Raw genomic sequence first — 20,807 nt, 5'->3', positions numbered from 1 at the left:
CTCCCTCTTACTTGCTTTCAACCTTGTTTCGAATGAGAGAAATTTCTCCATTGACGGACTAGGAGTATGCTCATAGTGTATAAATGTTTGCAAAAACAATAACCTGCCGAAAGGTAATTAATTAAATAGTGGTTAATTTAAGTGGGTGAGGTTATTCAAGCGACCAGCTGACGCAGCTGCATGTTGCAAGCTGCCTCACCGAGAGCTGTTAGCTTTCAAACCGATATCTTCTGCTTAAAAAGTGCATTTTACGACTCAACATTTAGTCTCTCTTTGAGAACACCCAGTAATCAGAAGATTAAGTCAGAAACAGAAAGAGTTCCCGGAATGATATGAGTCGAGTTTCTGAAGAAAAAGTCTGCAAAAGGACGCAAGCGTGAGAAGATACAGATATAATTGTAGCGAATATCTTCACACAAGACATAACAACCAAATTAGGTTCCTTCTTGATAGCTTGGCCCAATGGAAGAATTTCATAATGCACCATTGTCTTATTACGTCTTGATCGTAGCACATTTTTCTGAATCTACTTGTTTAGTCGACCGTTAACTTGGTCGGCTGGTGCAACGTAATCGTAAAACTTCGCAGAGTGCATAGGTTGTAGCAAAAATTTGCTCGCAGTCATATCAGTTGACTTTATTTTATGAACTACGTATGAGAAGGTTACTAACAATATTAAGTACGTTTAAGTTAAATTTAAATCAGAGGCATTTTTGAATGGATCCTTCTTAAGAAGAGTGACAAGTGGCTTTAAGTACTGATTTATAACTATGGATAAAACCTGTGACTATCACTAATGCTATGAATTGGGCTTGCAAATTCCAGAATCTAATTGAATCCGATTAATCTGGTCTAATGCAAGCAAAAAATCTAAGGATGATCATCCTGGTCATGGTGCTTGTGAGTTATTCATTCGTTTCCATAGATGACATTTGGAAGTAGACAATGCCAACTCATGACAACCTTACAAAGCGACGCACTTAATATGATCACAAATGCGTTGCGAAATGTATTGTGAAATTGAGTGTGTATGGCTGAATTCGAATTTAAGTGACTGTCAAAAAATATCGCGGCCTAAACAATTCATTCTGAGAGCAAGTGTTAAAGCCATTGGATGTCTTACAATATCCACTCGAAAATCTGGATGATTGATTTAATGTTGAAATGAAAGATTAGAAAAGAAAATGCTGTATAGTAATTTTGAAGATTAATTTGTTATTTGTAGATTATGAAAATATATATATTATATAAACTTAAGATTTTAATGATCTCATCTAATTCCTTAAATATTTAGAAATTATAGATGTTTTATTTAGGAAATTTTTAGCTGACTCAAATAGTCAATTTTTCGGGTCGCTCGCTTGAACTTTGCATGACTTTCGGCGATTCTACACATCGCCCTGTTGATTTGAGGAAATGTGCAAACTCTGAATTGCAACCACTTTAATTTAGCGGCTGAAATCGTAGCGAATTATCTCGAGTTGTCCGTATTTTTAACGCTTTCATTTTTCAACCGATTGGTTTCAAATTTCAGCTGTGCGCCATAATGAAATTCACTACTGAACAAGGTGGAATTCGTGTAAGCTTTATTTGATTTTTGACAGATGATTTTTTATTCAAAATCGAGGCCATTTTTGCAAAATTAATAATTTCGTAAATATGATTGTAGCCCTTTCCATTCTTCATTTATTTTCTTTTTACTAATGTCGACATAGAAGTGCAACGGGTTAAGAGTTTTAATAATTTTATATTATTGATAGAAAATTTGGACCTGCAGAAATACGACCAATTAGATTTTATAGAAAAAAACGTGCGTTCATCGTTTGTTTGTACCACATAAAACTTTATGTGGTCATCAAGAAAAGCACAGTTACCTTACAAAATTCATCCAAATTAGTACACTTACCTGATAAAATACTTTACTTATCATTTATTTTAATGATAATTTTTTCAAGATGTGAATTTGCAAGATTTTGGGTTCAACCTTGCACAATATATAAAAAACTTTCGAAATGTAAACGTTATTGTCAGACCCTTACTAATATAAAACTACCCCATAATTTAGCAATAAAAGAAAGTTTAATAAAAACTTTTTCTACTTCTCATTAAATTTTGAAATATATTTAAAAAAAACAAACAAAATAAAAATGAGCACAAAAACATCGGTAGAAAAAAAAACACTTGTAGCAACCTTTTTAATTAAACACTCAACCATGAAATTACAAATGTTACAATATATATATGTATACAGTAAAAGCTCCTTATTCGCGCTGCCCTTACTCGCGGTTTCACTATTTGCGGATTAAAAAATGTGACCCAATTCCCATATTCGCACATCTACTTTTGGACAATGCACCAGGTCATCCTCGCGAACTTGAAACTATGCATCCAAACGTAAAAGTGACATTTTTACCTCCCAACACGACGGCTTTGCTACAACCTATGGGCCAAGGAATAATCCAGGCCTTTAAACTCTATTACATTAGATGAACCTTCAAAATCATATTGCATAATATGGAATTTAATCCTGATATGAATGTTATGGAATGCAGGAAGAAATTTAACGTAGCAAAATTCATCGTCAACATGAAAGAATCATTGAAAGAACTGAAGCCACACATATAGAAGTCATGCTGGAAAACACTGTGGCCTGCTCTGACTGCGGAAAATGACGAAGAATCTGTGTAAGTTCAAACTTTGGCTGCAAACTTAGTCGAAATCGCGAATGGAATAGGACGAGATGGGTTCGAACAGACAGAATCAAGTATCATTTAGGAATTTCTTGAAGCTCAAGATGAAGATTTGATTGAAACCGATTTGCAGGAAACGTTAAATTCATCGCCCATTGAAGAAGAGGCTTCAACAAGTGACATTTGATGTGAAAATTCTTGGCGAAGGTTTAAGAATGGCAAATGAGCTTGGCGATTTCTTTATGAACACTGATCCGTCCATGGAACGAAGTCTTATTTTTAAGAGGCAAATTGCTAACGCGTCTGCTGCGTATTTGAAGGAGCTTTTAAAAACTGCCAAAACACACAAAAATTCATACAAAGTTCTTCAAATCACTGCTTAAGCCTTAAGATAATTAATTAAAATGTTCAAAAACTTCAATTAAATTGATTTTTTTATATATCCGATTTTTTTTTATTTTGTCACTTAGGAACGTGTCCCCAATAATCCCATATAAATTACCATTCCGTATTCATGGTTTCTGTATTCGCGGCATTTTTGTGAAACGTGTACCCCACGAATAAGGAGCTTTTACTGCATATACTATGTACATTATATGTATATCTATATTATATATATTAACCCATGAAGCTGAGCATATTCATGGAAAAACCGCATTCTTTTGCAAGCTGTACATACGTACACGAGCATGTACAGACAGATAAGCTCGTTTAGTAATATTAAAAGCATAAACCATGAAAACACTGGTTGAAAAATTATTACTTAAATGAAGTGGGTCAGTCAAATGTTGAAGGGAAAGCAAATAAGTGTGTAGTGAAGTAAGCGTAGCATGAAAAGAAAATTTAGGTAATATTTGGAGAAAAAATAGAGCAATAATCAGAGCTAAAGCGGAAAAAAGAGAAATTAATTTGAAGTGATTCAACAGGGCTAGTAAAGAATTTTCCACTTTTCAAACGCAAAAAAGTAGATTTTCCGCACAAATGAAAAGCCTAAATAAATTGTTTACACTTGCCAGCATGGATTGACACAGTTTTTTGATATTTTCGCTTTTGCTAGCTTCGGCAAATTAGTCCAAATATTAGAGAGATAGAAATGTTTTGATTTCCCTCTCCCTCTCTCTTTGTTTCCTTTACACGTTTTATGCGATTTGTAACATTTCTCAAAAATATAAAAACAAATTTTTGATTTTCTTTCCATTACATACTTTTTCATAATTTGTTTTTTTTTTTTATATTTTACTGTTGAAAACATGCCAACACACTTTCCTTCCGGTTTTGGTGCGCGCTTACATTATAACGACAACAACAAATGCAATCAGCCTAGAAGAAAAATAAAAAAAGGGAAAACATTGCATGCATACAGTCACTTAGTCAGTCAACCAGTTTGTCAGTATGCCACGCTTGGCCAGTAGAGCTAACTCAAACATAACTTACCCATTGAAATGTTTTCATGTCCTATTTTTCCTTGTGCTCTCCTCTTAGTGTAAGCCAGCTTTATTTTACATTAATTCTAATACGCATCGTATATATGCATGTAAATGGTCGCATGTACTTGCGTAAGTGTATATGTAAAATACTATAAACATAAATAGGGGAAAACTTGCTTATGTATATTTTCGTAGCAGTTCATATGTATCTGCTTGTGAAGATGTGTATGAATATGCAATATATTGTCTTCCTGTTATGCTGTCGTGTTATGTCTCCGCTATTGTTGGCAACTCGTCATATACAATTCACACACAACTCTTATATAACACAATTTTAAATAACTTGCTATCTCTGCAAGCGCTTGTAAACGCAAGTACATGTAGTCTTTATGTCCCTCTTTGCCTCCCTCTCTTTACATCACGCTCTCTTTTTCTCAATGTCTCTCACACTCTTTTTCTCTTTTTGCATTTTTTTTTCTATTTGTAAAATTCATATATATACCTATCATTATCATATGATTTCCATGCAAGTTGTTGTCTTATCTACTTTTCATCTTTTTTTTAATTCAGTTTCTTTTTCGGACTTCGTCTCTTTTAAAAAAAGTAGATTTAATCTGATTATATTCTAAGAAAAAATCAAAAGGAGTTTGAAAAGGAAGGAAATTTTCGTTTATGCAAAGTTTTTTTATTCTTTTTCAGATTCCCAAAGCGGGCAACCATAAACAGTAATAATTGTCTATCCAATTCTAAAAAAGAGGTTAAAAATTAATGACAACACCTGGCGTAGTCCGAATTATTAAATTGAATTAAGATCGTATTTTACCATCATTATACTCTACTAATGTTGACAAGGTAAATTTGCCAGTTTGGCGAAATTTTAAAAGAAATGAATGTAGATAAGCAATAAAAGAGATTATCTAAAGCGGTCATCCAAGAGGAAGGGCTGCTGGCTTTTGTAAGGACTTTCCTCATTTCTCAATGATGTTTTCACAATGGTATAAATTTTAAACCCTTTTCATCGTAATTTGAAAAATTTTCTTTATTAAGGCAACCAATCGAACTCCCTTGGTATGGTATTTCTTTTTGGGTATTCGTTTTGCTTTTTACATGCAATTTTTGCGAATGTGCAAGCCAGAAAGTCTAAATTATCTGCACGACATCGCCTAATATGTCGCTTATGCCTCCCATCAACTATGAGAAATTGTGGCTTATTGCTCCATAACGGCTTGGTTATTATAAGAACGTGGACTTGGGTCCGAGAAATGGACCAATAATATTCAAATTCATGTGTGAAGTCTAAATATAATCGCAACATATCGCAAATTAAAATTTGTTGACGTGTCAATACTTGTTTTCTTAATAGTATTATATAATGGGGAATAAACAAACAAAAAAGAAGATTTCAATCGGTCGTGGCTGAATCATTTATAGCAATCACCATTATCCTGAAAAGACAAAAGAAGTAGAAGAACCAAACTTTCATCCTATTTTGAAGTTAGAGCGGTTCATTTTTTTTTTATTTTCAAAATAAAAGTTTTTGTCGTATAAGCGTGTGCTTTGAAACGTCTAGCTTACTTGCAAATTCTTTGGTAGATTTGTAGGCGATATCTTTATATTCGCTAACGGAAGAATGTTTACCACAGATACCACACAGTTAGGCAGATGGACACCTGGAGCAGATGGACATGTTTAGCTGCATTCCAAATTTGAAACTGACCAAGAATTTATATATTTTATGGGGTTTTTTTCTGCATTGAAAAAAAAATTAAATTTTAATACATTATAACTTTGGCAACTGATCGCGCTGTGGTTGTACGGTTTGATTTGTGTAAAGAATTACTGCACTTTTTTCTTTTGTCTTATTGCTTTATAGCTTCATTTTGGTTCTTGAGATTAACACTGGTGCCCTCGATAATAAGTCTCTTTCGTGTTTTTTTTTTTTTTTTGGTGATTACAGCTTTTCTCTTGGCATGCTCTTTGTTTACCGTTGCTTCAATAGTGTGAAATTTACGTCTAATTTGAGAGAGAGTTTTTGTGATTTTATTTTCTCTCTTTTTTGGCGTTTGCAGTTTGGTTTTGCTTTCGCTCTCTTGATACTGTGTCAGCGTAACGGAGAAGTTTGCTTAAATTTGTGGACAAAAATTGTATTGTGAACCTGTTTGTAATTTGTTCTTTATTTCCACTTCTGTCGTATTTGACTGGACATGGATTGTTTATATACACCATGTCGTGCGAAAACGGGCCCAGAGTCTGAACGATTCATTTCGTGTTGGCTTTGCGATCGTTCTTGCCCTGCAAAGTGTGTTGGTATTATCGGCCGTGCTGCTAACGCACACGCTGATCCCTCGAAAGAATTACGTTGGTCATGTCCTGACTGTAGAAAGCGGGACATCGATTTTTACAAACTCTTCATGGAGACGAGAAACGGTTTCTCGGAATTGAGTAAACATCTCGACTCGTTGTGGGAGAAGTTTGAGCTAATTAAGATGAGCGTCATATTTTTGAGCACTCCTCTTCTTCCCAAACTAGCAAAATTAAATCTCGTAGCGTAGCGTGTGGCACGTCACCTGTGATTCCTTCTATATGTGATTCTTTGGTGCAAGTTAGCGCTCCCTCAATCTCTACGATGAACGTCAGCGTTTCCGATATTGCTGAGTCGGTCGGTAACAAAATAGATACAAATAAGCCAAGTCCTTCTGATTTAAGCTATGCTGAAATGGCAAGGGTATCTCTCCCAGTCCCGTTACGGACTCTACTCAGGCGTCATCGTCTAAAAATTATAAAGAGCAAAATAAATCATCCTCTCCCCCTGGCTGTTCAAGTGTGAACGCTGGTCACCAAACTGGACATGTCGCACAAGCTGCTCGTGCAAGTGTGATAACCCCCTCAATATTGTTCCCATCTCCTAACTCCCCAACCGTGTACCCTACTGTTCTTAGTAGTAATGATATTTGCTTGATGGCAGTTCCTCCCAGACAGCCAATATTTGTGTCAAGACTGACACCAGATACATCTGTTGATAACATAAAAAGTTATCTGGCAGCGAAAGCCTCTTTTGTCAGTTTAAAGCGTGTTAGTATTTTCAAATTGGCTCCTTCCCAACCTAGAGCTATCTCATCTGTTAAAATTCTAGTTCCGACTGAAAATATGGATTTGATGTTAAATAAACCCTTGGACCCTTAATTAGGGAATTTATCCCTCGGGATCGACCCCGTAATGCTAACGTAGTAACTTTTTCCCCTTCAAAAAATTAAATATTTCTTCAGGCCCATTTTCTCTCATTTATCAAAATGTTATGGGCTTAAATTCAAAAATTCATTCTGCCTTCCTAAATTCAGTGAGCACGGAGTTTCCCTGTTTCCTGTATAGCAATGGTGTTTTAGTTGCCATTTTTTCGGCAGTTCCCTCCTATTCATTTGAATTTCCGACTACTCCCGACGTTGAATTTATAGCTATTCGAGTGAAATTTCCTAATAAACAATTATATGTGACCTGCTCCTATATTCCCCCAAATTCGAATATCTCTGTATATGAGAAACTGGCCGCCCTCATTTGTGAAGTGGCCAAGCAATCTAAACCTAACGATGTAGTCATAGCTTTGGGTGACTTCAATTTGCCTCAAGTCACTTGGTGTTAACAATGATAGTTTTGGCTGTTTGATTTCTACCTCAACAACTGGTAGAGCCGTTGCGGTCTTTAATGAATTATTTGATCGTAATTTAGTTCAATACAATGGTACCCCTAATTGCAATGGTAGATTGCTTGATCTTTGCTTTGCCAATTTTCCTGAGATTTGCGTTAATCGTTGTCTTCCGTTTAGTTTACCTGAGGATCCATATCATCCAGCATTGGGTATTTCCTTTCGTCACAAGCTTGTTGGTTCGTTGAACTCCTATAACGTTCCAAATTCAAATTTTTCATGTAAATTTTATGGCTTCCATAAACCCAATGTTTCCATGCTAAAATCACATTTTTTCTCATATTGTGCTTGATTTCTCAGTGGAAAGTATTGACAGCTTACTGTCGTCCTTCTACAATATATTAAATCAAGCTATTTTTGCTATTTCCGCGTTCCGATCAAGCAGTCCCGTCCTCGAAGCAAGTGTCCCCCCGTGGTCTAATAAAACAATTAAATATTACAAGAAAAGGAAAAACAAGCTTTCCAAAAAATTTTCGAAAAGTGGTTCGTCTTTCGACTATTTCGCTTACTCTGGCAAGGCAAAAATTTAATTCCCTCAACCGCCAATACTTTTGCAGACACCTTCAGTTTGTTAAATCCTCCTTGTTTGCTAATCCTAAATACTTTTTTAAGTTCGTTAATTCCAAAAGGAAAATCTCCATAAATCCCTCGCATGTGTTTTTTTATGGCTCCGAGTCCTCGGATAATTTTGAAACCTCAAATCTCTTTGCGGAATACTTCCGACAGAACTTTTCAACTGCCAATTTTGATTTATCAGCAAACTATCCATATCCGATTTGATTTCAATTCCTAACTTTGTTATATCTGAAAATGACGTTTTTGAAGGATTGAGCTCCTTAAAATATAATTCTTCGCCTGGACCTGATGGAATCCTCTCACGTTTACTTATATCTTGTGCTGGCGAGCTATGTGGTGTTATCTCAAACATTTTTAACAAGTCCTTGAATTTAGAAAGTGATAGTAGGCAACTTGTAGGGAACTACAGAGGCACCAATCTGTCAGAGTTTACTGCTCATGTTTTCAAGGCTTTTTCTAGTGGCTCTCGCACTGATGTCGTATACACTGACTTTAGCAAAGCGTTTGATTTGGTTAACCATAGACTACTTATCTTTAAACTCCAAGCCTCTGGCTTACCTTTCTTCTTAGAGGAATGGTTAAGCTCTTATCTACATGGTAGATCATTCAAGGTTTTGTTTAACCTCATTACCTCGGATGAATTTCCGTTGACGTCTGGCGTACCTCAAGGTAGCCACTTAGGACCCATTTTATTTAATTTATACATTAATGATTTGCCCTCCGTGATTAAATTCAGCGAGATCTTAATGTAGGCTGATGATGTGAAACTGTTTTCTTCCTTTTCCGTAGAATCGCAATCACATCATCTTCAAAGTGATTTGGATAATTTTGTTGCATGGTGCTCTTTGAATCTTCTGAAACTAAATCTGAGTAAATGTAAGAAACTTTCATTCTCCAGACGAAAGTCATTCGTTACTTAGTATTTCATTCATTCGCACAAGTTGGAGGACGTCGATTCGTTCACAGATTCAGGCGTTCTATTTGATTATAGGTTACGAAAACGCTTTACATGTGTTTGGCTAGACCTATACTTGAGTATGCCTCTGTTGTGTGGTCTCCTTCATATAGGTGCTACGTAGATTCAATTGAATCTGTTCAAAAGCAATTCTTGCTGTTTGATCTTAGAAGTTTGGGTTGGGATCCGATTGCCTCTCTTCCTCCCTCCGAAAATAGGTTGCTTCTTCTGTCCTTACCGTCTCTTGAGAAACGTAGGTTTGTTGTTGGCGTTTCCTTTGTAATCAAAGTAATAAACGGGGCTATTGCCTCGCCTTCATTACTTGGTGAAATAAGCTTTAATGTCCCTAACCGCTTCTCTAGGCATTTTATCTTGGTTAAGCTTAGTCAGTGTAAATATAATTATGAGCTGTTTAATCCGCTCCGTGTCGTTTGTAAGAACCTAAATGACGTCTATCACTTATTCTCGGACTCTTTAAAGTCCATTAAAGCAACATTGCTTAATACGCGCGATTTACCTATGTCTTACTTAATCTAGCTTTTATCCTTAAAAGTGGTTACGATTGGAAAATTAATTGTTGTTAACTATTTGCGGTTGCCAAGCTTATGCATGTTTGCGACGGCTTAGGGGCTCTCTTGCAATTTGGTTCTGTACCGGTTGTGGGTGTGGCTCTTTGCTATTTGTGTACACGCTCTATTTCTTTTTTTTCTTCTTATTTGTTTTATTGTACTTATACTAAGTTTTAATATTAATTAATTTAAGATTTACTTTAAGAGTCAATTGAACTCGACTGCCAATTTGTTTTAGTTGGTTTTCATGTATAAGTAGAATAAATAAATAAATAAATGAAATAATATTGGTAAATATTTTCCATTTTTGTATAGATACTACAGCAACGCCCATAGAATATCCGTTCCAATTTTTGTACATTTATTTGCTATGATTTATTCCTTTTGAAAAACAGAGATATTCTGACTTTATGTAGTACTCTAGGCGTATCCATTGACCGATTTAGCCCATTTCCAACTTAAAACATATTTCCAAAATTTGTAGTCGATGACTGCACTGCGGCGACCAAGACATTTAATGTTGATCAAGTTTAAATGTGTACCTTATGGATATGTATGCATACTACATGTTTGTTTAAAAGTTTCATTTTAAACAAATTTTTTCACTTTCATTTAATATATCCACATATTACTATTGTTGTCAAGAAATAATAAAAATACCTTCTTCAATATAATGACTTACAAAAGATCATGCAGTGAAAGGTAAATATCTTGTGCCTCCAAAAAAAGGATTATCGTCATTGCAAAATTTTCTGGGAAGTTAGAATTAAAAAAGTATTTAGAATTTATTTGATCAGAAATGTGTCTATCTCTCTAATGTGTCTACGTCTCTAATATTTTTTATAGTGTGTGAAAAGTCAACGACCTCCTCATTTGATCCAAATCCTTTTCCTGGACCATTTTTTTGAGATCTGTGGAAAAATAGCAATTGTTGGGAGCTAGATGCAACATAAAAAACACAGCAGATAGAGCAGTAATTCGTTTTTAAATTTACTCCATTTTGCCACCTGTGACGTGCACGTATGTAGAATGTGTGGCGTTTGTCTGTGTGTGATTACTAATGCTTCTCCATATAAGAGCAATAACCGATCTTTTTAAAATAGCGGGCATCTAAACATATTTTTCTTTTTGTAAGTCTTTCGTTTGCTATCGCGTGGTGGTCAAACATGGTAATATCTCGATAAAACAACTAAAAGTAATTGTTGTATCTGTGCGGCTTATTACACTCTAGAAAACGATGTAATGTGAACGGAACTTGCATTTTAACTTTCTTTGGCGCTGTTAGCTTAAGCGGTCAATCCGCTTCTACAGGTTTGTGATATAAGAAACTGTGGTTCCTCAAACATTTTCCAAACGTCCAGGGTTGTATTAAACATATTAAACTTTTGTCAATTTTATTATTCAAAAAATACAAACAGGATATCTGTTAATTTGGTTCACGACTGTTTCGCGATTAGTTTTTTTTTATTAAATAATAATAAGAAGCAACATAATGTGAGAAAGTGCGCGTCAATGCAGAAAATAGATAGAGTTTGGACGAGGTTATGGTGCCCTCATGTTGCGCCGTAAGAGTAAGACGACCTAAGTGTAATTTTGTCGTATCAAATTGTTTAAACAAATAATAAAATGAATACTGAATATCGGGAGGGATTGTATCAGCTAAGGTTGACCATTAGTGTAGGAAGACAGACTACAGATAGCCATACATATTTAGTACCGGTCGAACATACTGCAGGGAATAGCGAATAGACATACATCGGATAATGGTAATGGACGAATATTTGAAATGTAATAGATGTACATATTTCATCAAATCTTCTCCTTTCTACCATTTTTTTTATAACATAGCTTTTGTAAAGTCAGCTATGCCCGTCCTACAAAATTGAACCCCATCACACATTGAAGCAATGGAGTTGTAATACGGTAAGTTTATTTTACCACGAATAAGCACGGTAACGCCTTTGAAAGCAACTTTACGATGCACAAATTTTCATGCAAAATAGTAGATACACTGCCTTAAAATATCTCTGTGATGTCAACTATCCCTTCATTTTTCATTCATTGACAGTAATTTAGAATATGCGTTAATGTTATTTTGTGAAGTAGCTTTCCCGTAACGCTTTCTAAGTCAATGTTGAGTTTAAGGGATATCAAGGAATATCGTCTAATGCCCTGAAAACGACTATGCCACGTAAACGAATGATCGAAATGACAGGAGATTTCCACATGCTTCTTTTAAGAATAATGTGGATAGTTCGTTGGAGACGACATTTATGGTCCAATTCCAGGAATTTTCAGTGACCAAAGAGTATATATATGTGCACATATATATGCATATTCTCATCGAGGCCGATTTAAAAATATCTAAGCTTGCGTCTACTCCGCTGTCGGTTGTCCAATCATTGTCTCAGAGGTTGCGATGGAAAACTCCAACCAGAAACTGAGTTCTTTGTTCTTGGCAAAACATGGAGGTTAAAAATGGCTTCATTATCACACTATGTATGCAATACACTATAATCTACAAGACAACTTATAACACATTAGTCTGAAATTTTGCAAAAATAATGCAAATCAAGTAGAAATGTTATAGCGGGTAACAGCCTAAAACTATTATATGCAAAATGGCCGGAAAGGTGGTCCGATCCGAACCATATTCAACAACGTTCGTCACTGGGCTAAAATACTTCGATACAGCATGTTTCATCAAAGTAGCTACAAATTTAAGACTTGTCGGTTGAATAGAAGACCGACACATGGACAGGCATATATAATGGATATAATGAAAGGCGAATCTATTTCGAATCCTTCTGAGGGTTGTGTAGATCCATACAAACTTAATACGCTCTTATACCACAATTGGTGCAGGGTATCAAAATGGGCGCCATAATAAAAAAGAATCGAATATAGTTTAATAATGCGGTATCGATAATTTTGAAGCCCACATGAATGACCATTGCATATGTGGTCCCAATCAATAAACTGGTACGCTCACATTTACCAATAATCTTGCACTTGTATGGTGTGAGATTGACTTGTCGAATCTCCAAAAATGCACTCTTAAACGAATATGACTTCAAATCTCAATCAATTTCAATCGTATTTTTTTCAATCAATTCACATAATCTGCAAGGAGGGATATAGAGTAAGTGTAATTTCTGTTCCAACATTCGTGCCACATCTAATATTCTATTATTTCAAAAATTGAATTGTTTTGGACTTAAGTTATATTGTGTAGATTCTTGTTGTGCATTCGAAAAAATTGAGCAAGTTTGAGGAGACGGTAAATCCGCACCCACACTTGCTTATAATTCGAAGAATATTTAATGCAATTGCTTGCTCGCTTCCCGGTGATTGCATATTTTGGAAATTTGAATAAATGAGGGAAAGTTTTGATGAATTTTGCATAAATTTACGTTCAAAAACTGATATCAAACCATTCAAACTCACAATGTTTTGTTAGAGTTAATCTTCTTTTAATTTTATTGAAATTGAGAATAGAGACAAAATATTCTGCGTACATTTGGAAATGTTATTATTAATTCCTTGAATTTCCTGCAAGAAAAAACGTGTTAAATAAAACGCAAAAACTGTCATAACTGAGAACGTTGGACTCAATTTTAAAATATGGATTCAACAACATTCAAGCACGATGCAAAAATAAAACAAAATTAACATCAACTATTATAAAAAAAAATAAATGCGAATTGAGCTTTTTCTTTCCTTTTACTCCACTTTCGAAAGAGCAGTCACGGTGACATTAGTGATGGAACAAATACCACTGAAAGTATTAACATATTCTTCTTTTATTGTTTTGTTTCTCTTGCATCCGCCATTCTGATGTGTTAGACAACAAAAATTATAGCGCTCAACAAATTATTTGTTTGTGTTGTATTTGTGTTTCCGTGGTCTGATTTTTGCAACAAAATTTGCGGAACGTTAACCGAGTAACCACAAAACAATTTCTTCAAAATTTGAACAGATCACCAAAATAATACCGAAATATTTACAAGAAGAAGGAACAAGAATTTAGTGTTGAACTTAAATAACCGAGAATTATAATATTAAACGAGTGTTCCGGTTCTCTATGTTATGTATAATTTATTCATCAATTTATTATTTAATAAAGCCTCTTTTACTTAACTGCCGGATCGGGTCGTTCAAATATTTTCGGCCAAATATTTTACCTTTAAATTCTGGGGAAAAAAAAGCTTAAGGGGGCCAAAAACTAATAAAAAGGCTTTTTTGCCTAAGAATAATCTTCTGATATTCGCCATCAGATATTCGCCATAAAATAGTTTATTAAATGTGTGCGCAAAGGTGAGCAATCGAGAACATTTCTATTTTGGCTTTGGTTTGCCCTACACTGTTTTTGTATTAAGTCCCAAAACACTTTCTGCTACAATGCAGTTTCGAATTGATTAAGTCCATTTTGAAACCTGTATACCGCAAACGTTCGCAAAAGGCCAACTTTTAACTTCCTATCTCAAAAACCGCATATGCCAGCATTTTAATAAGAAATGCAAAAAATGCGTATAGGGAGGCGGGCGGATATGTGACAAGGATTTACGTAGGTTCCCGCCTTGGCGACTAACCCTACGGTGCCGATAGCACAAAAGTTATTTATGCGTAACCCGTGCCCTCCAGAGAGTTAGACAATCCCTATAAGCTAGGGGTGTAAACAACACTGAAGCCTAGATTTGTTTATTGTATATGGCTCAGACAAGATTAAATCCTCAGTGGTTGGCAATATACGTTTATAAGGCTTTATGCCGTCTCTCATATATATTTATGGGTGTTATAAAAACAGCCATACAATAGTACACTCATATGCTTATATTATAAGTACTAAAAGCAGACAAGCATAAAATTATTTTTTTCTGTCTAAGATGGAAACGACTTTTCAGCGTTTTATTTTCAATGAATACGTGCAAAGGAATACTTTAAGAAGCTAGTAAGAGCATTATTTCAGGCAAGCCCAACCTTTAAAAAACCAATTATTCATTTATTTTCGTGATCAAATAACTTTCTTCCATATGAAAGCATACTTTTCATGCTCCAAATGTAGGATAGACATTTGAATTACAGTTAGAAACGTTTTATCCCAATTTTTTCACTACAAGATGTTAAAAAGAAGGTCGAGTATCAAATAAAAGTTTAGCCCTCTTATAGGCGGTTTAAGAAAATGATCCACCCGATCTGTGTCTTTCAAGACAATTTAGAACGCCGAAATGCTATTATTTAGCTGTCTTTGTCAAAAGGGTTTGAAGTGAAAGTTGCGGGAATGTTAACACTAGGCAGAGATAATACTGACGTACTTGTAGCAAATTCTCGCCCGTTTTCTGTTTATTGCTATAACCATCACCGAAAAATGAGGGGTGTGTTTATTTCGCCATAACTTTTGCAATACCCAAAAAGAAGTATCTAAGATTATTTATTTATTTATTTATCTATTCCACTTATACAAGAAACCCAACTAAAACAAATTGGCAGTCGAGTTCAATTGACTCTTAGAATAAATCTTAAATTAATTAATATTAAAACTTAGTATAAGTACAATAAAACAAATAAGAAGGAAAAAAAAAAGAAATAGAGCGTGTACACAACTAACATAGACCCACACCCGCAACCGGTACAGGACCAAATTGCAAGTTAGCCCCTAAGCCATCGCAAACATGCATAAGCTTGGCAACCGATAATAGTTAACAACAATTAATTTTCCATTCGTAACGACTTTTAAGGATAAAAGCTAGTTTAAGTAAGACATAGGTAAATCGCGCGTATTAAGCAATGTTGCTTTAATGGACTTTAAAGAGTCCGAGAATAAGTGATAGACGTCATTTAGGTTCTTACAAACGACACGGAGCGGATTAAACAGCTCATAATTATATTTACACTGACTAAGCTTAACCAAGATAAAATGCCTAGAGAAGCGGTTAGGGACATTAAAGCTTATTTCACCAAGTAATGAAGGCGAGGCAATAGCCCCGTTTATTACTTTGATTACAAAGGAAACGCCAACAACAAACCTACGTTTCTCAAGAGACGGTAAGGACAGCAGAAGCAACCTATTTTCGGAGGGAGGAAGAGAGGCAATCGGATCCCAACCCAAATTTCTAAGGGCAAAAAGCAAGAATTGCTTTTGAATAGATTCAATTGACTGTACATAGTACCTATATGAAGGAGACCACACAACAGAGGCATACTCGAGCATGGGTCTAACCAAACACATGTGCAGCCTTTTCGTAATGTAAGAATCATCAAGCTCTTTAGACCACCTTTTTATAAAACCAAGCGCGGACCTAGCTTTGCTTATCGAGAGCTCAATATGCGAGTTGAAACGTAACCTATGGTCAAATAGAACGCCTAAATCTGTGATCGAATCGACGTCCTCCAACTTAAGCGAATCTATAAAATACTGAGCAATGAACGACTTCCTTCTTGAGAAAGAAAGCTTCCTACATTTATTCAGATTTAGTTTCAGAAGATTCACAGAGCACCGTGCAACAAAATTATCCAAGTCACCTTGAAGCAGATGTGACTGCGATGCAACAGAGAAGGAGGAAAACAGTTTCACACAAATTAAGATCTGGCTAGAATTAACCACCGACGGGAGATCGTTAATGTATAAACTAAATAAAATGGGACCTAAGTGGTTGCCCTGAATTACGCCAGATATAACGGGGCATTCATCCGACGTGATAAAGTTGAATAAAACCCTGAAGGATCTGTTGTGCAGATAAAAGCTTATCCATTTCACTAAGTAGAAAGGGAAGCCAGAGGCTTGGAGTTTAAAGATAGGTAAGTTATGGTTAACCATATCAAACGCTTTGCTTAAATCAGTGTATATCACATCTGTGCGAGAGCCACTAGAAAAAACCTTGAAAACATGACAAGTAATCTCTAACAAGTTAGTGACTGTAGATCGCCCTTTCCGAAAGCCGTGCTGCTAGGGAGAAATATACGAATTAATGGCAAAGGCCAAATGCTGAATCACAATTCGCTCGAACAACTTGGGCAAGACACTCAACTTGGCTATGCCTCTGTAGTTCTCAACAAATTGTCTACTTCCACTCTTGTGGGTAGGAATAAGGAAACTAATTTTCCAACACGAAGGGAGAACACCTAAATTCAAGGACAGGTTAAAAATCTTTGAGATCACACCACATAACTCGACAGCGCAAGATTTAAGTACACATGGTGGAATTCCATCAGGTCCTGGCGCACAAGAATATTTTAGAGAACTCAACCCTTTAAAAACGTCATCTTCCGAAATTACCAAGTTAGGAATTGAGACAGAGTTCAATATGCAAATTAAAACGTAACCTGTAATCAAATAGAACGCCTAAATCTGTGAACGAATCGACATCCCCTAACTTGTGCGAATCAATGAAATACTGAGTAATGAACGACTTCCTTCTTGAGAAAGAAAGCTTGTTACCTTTATTTAGATTTAGTTTCAGAAGATTCGAAGAGCACCATGCAACCAAATTATTCAAATCACTTTGAAGATGATGTGATTGCGATTCTACGGAAAAGGAAGAAAACAGTTTCACATCATCAGCCTACATCAAGCCTACAATTTAATCACGGAGGACGAATCATTAACGTATAAATTAAATAAAATGGGTCCTAAGTGGCTACCTTGAGGTACGCCAGACGTCACGGGGAATTCATCCGAGATAATAAGGTTAAGCAAACCCTGAATGATTTACCATGCAGATAAGAGCTTAACCATTCCTCTAAGAAGAAAGGTAAGTCAGAGACCTGGAGTTAAAAGATAAGAAGTCTATGGTTAACCAAATCAAACGCTTTGCTAATGTATCAAAATTTAATATTTTTCAATACCTGCATAAGGTGCAAAAACAAGCTTCAAAAGCTCTCTAAAGTATATACATTGTTGGCCAGTTTTAAATTTGCAACGCACTTAAACATGTCCGTCGAAATTGTCTCACTCCAGATATATAGGACAATTGAGCTGCCTTTTACGTCCTGTTATATGATTACCATTATCTTGCAAAAATCTCTTTACATCTCTTTACGTCTGTTCGTCGATCTTTCGGATATCTTTCCGTAGTATTTATTACATTTCATGTATACTAGCTCAGGGATGAATCTGATTTCATGTAACAGTCTAGGTGGAAAGAAATGTTATATTCAGCTAACCGCTACAGTATTTTGTGTAGGTATCGTTTCTGGAAATATTATAGAAATGCCACGTTCCTTGATGATATCAAAATGCATTAATGCATTATCAGTCTGGTGAAAATGTAGATAAACAATAATTTTTATTAGTATAAACAGAAGACGACTTTCTAATGTTTCAAAAATGTGATATACGCCAGGAGAATCGCTCACGGAACTCTAGAATATTCCAATAATATTAAATGGAAAAAACAATAATTCTACAATGTCACAACGAACCTATGCTTCCTATGCTGTTACTTTTCCCCCGTCCAAATTCAAGAGGACACAAAAGCCATTAAAAGGAGCTATATGATTTATTGACCTGTCTTTGTTCCATAATAATTACTGAGTTTCTTTATATTAGGCGCTTGCGTGTATTTTGTTAGTTTTTTCACTTAAAGGATTTTATCGAGAAAAATTGGTGCAATATATATTAGTTTGGGGAAAAAGAAATCCATTATTTTTATATGAACTTCAGGACTTTATTTAACATGCTTCGGATTGTCCGATTTGGGTCAAATATGCACCGCTTTGTTGTACGATTTGTTGCCATTTTAAAGGTAACTTCAAAATGCCTCCCTCATAGAAGTCCTGGTCTCTATTTGCAAAAAACTCTAGTAGTCGATTTTCACAATCCTCCCTAGATTCCAATTTTTTATCATTAAAGAAATTTTGCAATGCAAGAAAAAGATGATAGTCGCTTGATGCTAAGTCCGGACTGTATGGCGGATGCATTAAAACTTCCCAACCAAGCTCCCGAAGTTTCTGGCGAGTCACTGTAGATGTGTGTGGCCTAGCGTTGTCCTGGTGGAACACGACACCTCTCCTGTTGGCCAATTCTGGCCGTTTCTGGTCAATCGCTATCTTCAAACCGTGCAGTTGTTGACAGTAGAGATCAGAATTTAGCGTTTGGCCATATGGAAGCAACTCATAATAAATAATCCCCTTCCAGTCCCACCAAATGCATAGCAAAACCTTCCTGGCCGTTTGAGGTGCTTCACCGCTCTTTGGCCACGATCGTTTTCGCGCAGTGATCCATTTCTCATCTCCAGTCACCATCCGTTTAAGAAATGGGTCTATCTCATTCCGTTTGGCCAAGGCTTCGCAGATGTAAATTCGATCCATCATGTTTTTTTCTGTTAATTGGTGTGGCACCCAAACATCGATCTTCTTTTTGAATCCAGCTTTGTGTAAATGGTTTAAAACTGTTTTATGGTCGATTTTTAGCTCCTGGGCGTTGTTACGACTGCTAACATGCCGGTCAACTTCGACCATTTCTCCGATTTTATCGACATTTTCGACGACCGGCCTACCTGTGCGAGGTGCATCTTTAACATCAAAAATTCCTGAACGGAATCTACGAAACCAAAATTGCACATAATTGGCTGTTACAGTATCGGAACCATAAACACCATTCACAATTTTAGCCGCCTGGCTTGCATTTTCGCCTTTGTCAAAGAAAAACTGTAAAATGTACCGAATTTTCTCTTTGTTCACTTCCATTTTTAACACGCTGTAACTCACAACTGAATGCACCAAACAAAAAACAGCAAAAGAATTTTTTTTACTGCGAAATGTCACCTTTCCAACGAGCATAAATCTGAAATTGTTTGATCGATACTTTACGAGAAATCTATCAGTGCAGCCATCTACCGAAAAAATAATAGATTTCTTTTTCCCCAAACTAATATTAATCAAAATACTTTCTATCGTTTTCTAAAATTTTTTCTCATCTTTCTGACAACGTGTTGCTACCATGCCAGCCACGCGGCATCGATCGAAGGCGAGATGACTGCTAAATACGCTGGGTGCGGCAGAACTTCCCATTCGAGCAGTATACAATTCACAACTGTTGCTACTTGTAGCCGAGCGTTGTTATGCAAGAGGATGATTTTGCGTCTTGACGACACAATGCGCCACGGAAAACTCTTTTTTTTTTTGCGTGTCAGGCAGTGAAACCGCGATGTTAAATCGGTTCGAAATGGCAATTTCATCCAATTCGTATGGTAGTCATTTTTCCTCCTTTTGAAACTTTTCCATCGTATTTAAACATCTAAAAACCGTTTATCCATCAACTGCTAAGCTGCTCGAAAGTTTGGGAGTTTAAGGACGGTTTTCGTCCAATAGATCTTGCAATTCACTGACTTCAAACTTCTTTGGTGCTTTAAGCCGTTCTTTGTTATTAACATCAAAATCATTGGAACCAAATCTAGCAATTAGAGCAGCGTCACCATAAGCCTCGAAAAGTGTTTGATGGGCTACGGCAACAGAGTTTTTCAAATCGAACAACAAAAGTAAAGAATGTCGAACATGCAATTTTAAGCCTTCGTTGATTGGAATCTCCATACACTGAGTAAATCAATAGTACTAAATGGAAAAGGGTTACTTTATGCATTACTTTATTATGTAGAAATTGCTGGTCAAAATACATGCAAGAACCTATAATATTTGACAATTAAGAAAATGTTTTTTTATATCAGAATAATTACAATTTTTGGTAACAGGCAGTGAAGATGAAACAGACAATTTACTTATTTTGTCTGAGAAGTCAGTTGGGAATATTTACATTGCAAGGAATACACATTAGAATGGTATTCGAATTCTTCCAAAATACCATGTTTCAAATGCAAAGAAGGCAGTAAACATTTTTTCTAATTTTTTACATTTTAAAAATTTGTTTTTTCTTAATTAACGCGGACTGAATCG

General features: G+C 35.7%; 1 protein-coding gene across 5 annotated transcripts in view; it reads right to left on the bottom strand.

Annotated features, from left to right (window-relative positions):
- LOC119642997 (gamma-aminobutyric acid type B receptor subunit 1) overlaps positions 1 to 20,807 on the bottom strand; it is a 314,997-nt gene that overhangs the window by 248,847 nt on the left and 45,343 nt on the right. The window contains exon 1 of one of the 5 annotated variants that reach the window (XM_038042339.1): positions 4,125 to 4,396. The exons of 3 other annotated variants lie outside the window; for them this stretch is intronic. In XM_038042339.1, coding sequence (XP_037898267.1) covers positions 4,125 to 4,142 — 18 coding nt within the window. In that variant the 5' untranslated portion in view covers positions 4,143 to 4,396. Of the gene's footprint in view, positions 1 to 4,124; positions 4,397 to 20,807 lie in introns of those variants that run through there. One more of the 5 variants, XM_038042345.1, reaches the window with a different exon arrangement.

This window comes from Glossina fuscipes, unplaced genomic scaffold (genome assembly GCF_014805625.2).
Source record: "Glossina fuscipes isolate IAEA_lab_2018 unplaced genomic scaffold, Yale_Gfus_2 303, whole genome shotgun sequence".
Lineage (NCBI taxonomy): Eukaryota > Metazoa > Arthropoda > Insecta > Diptera > Glossinidae > Glossina > Glossina fuscipes.
Note: the sequence above shows the minus strand (reverse complement) of the source record. Positions and strands in the feature narration are given on the sequence as shown.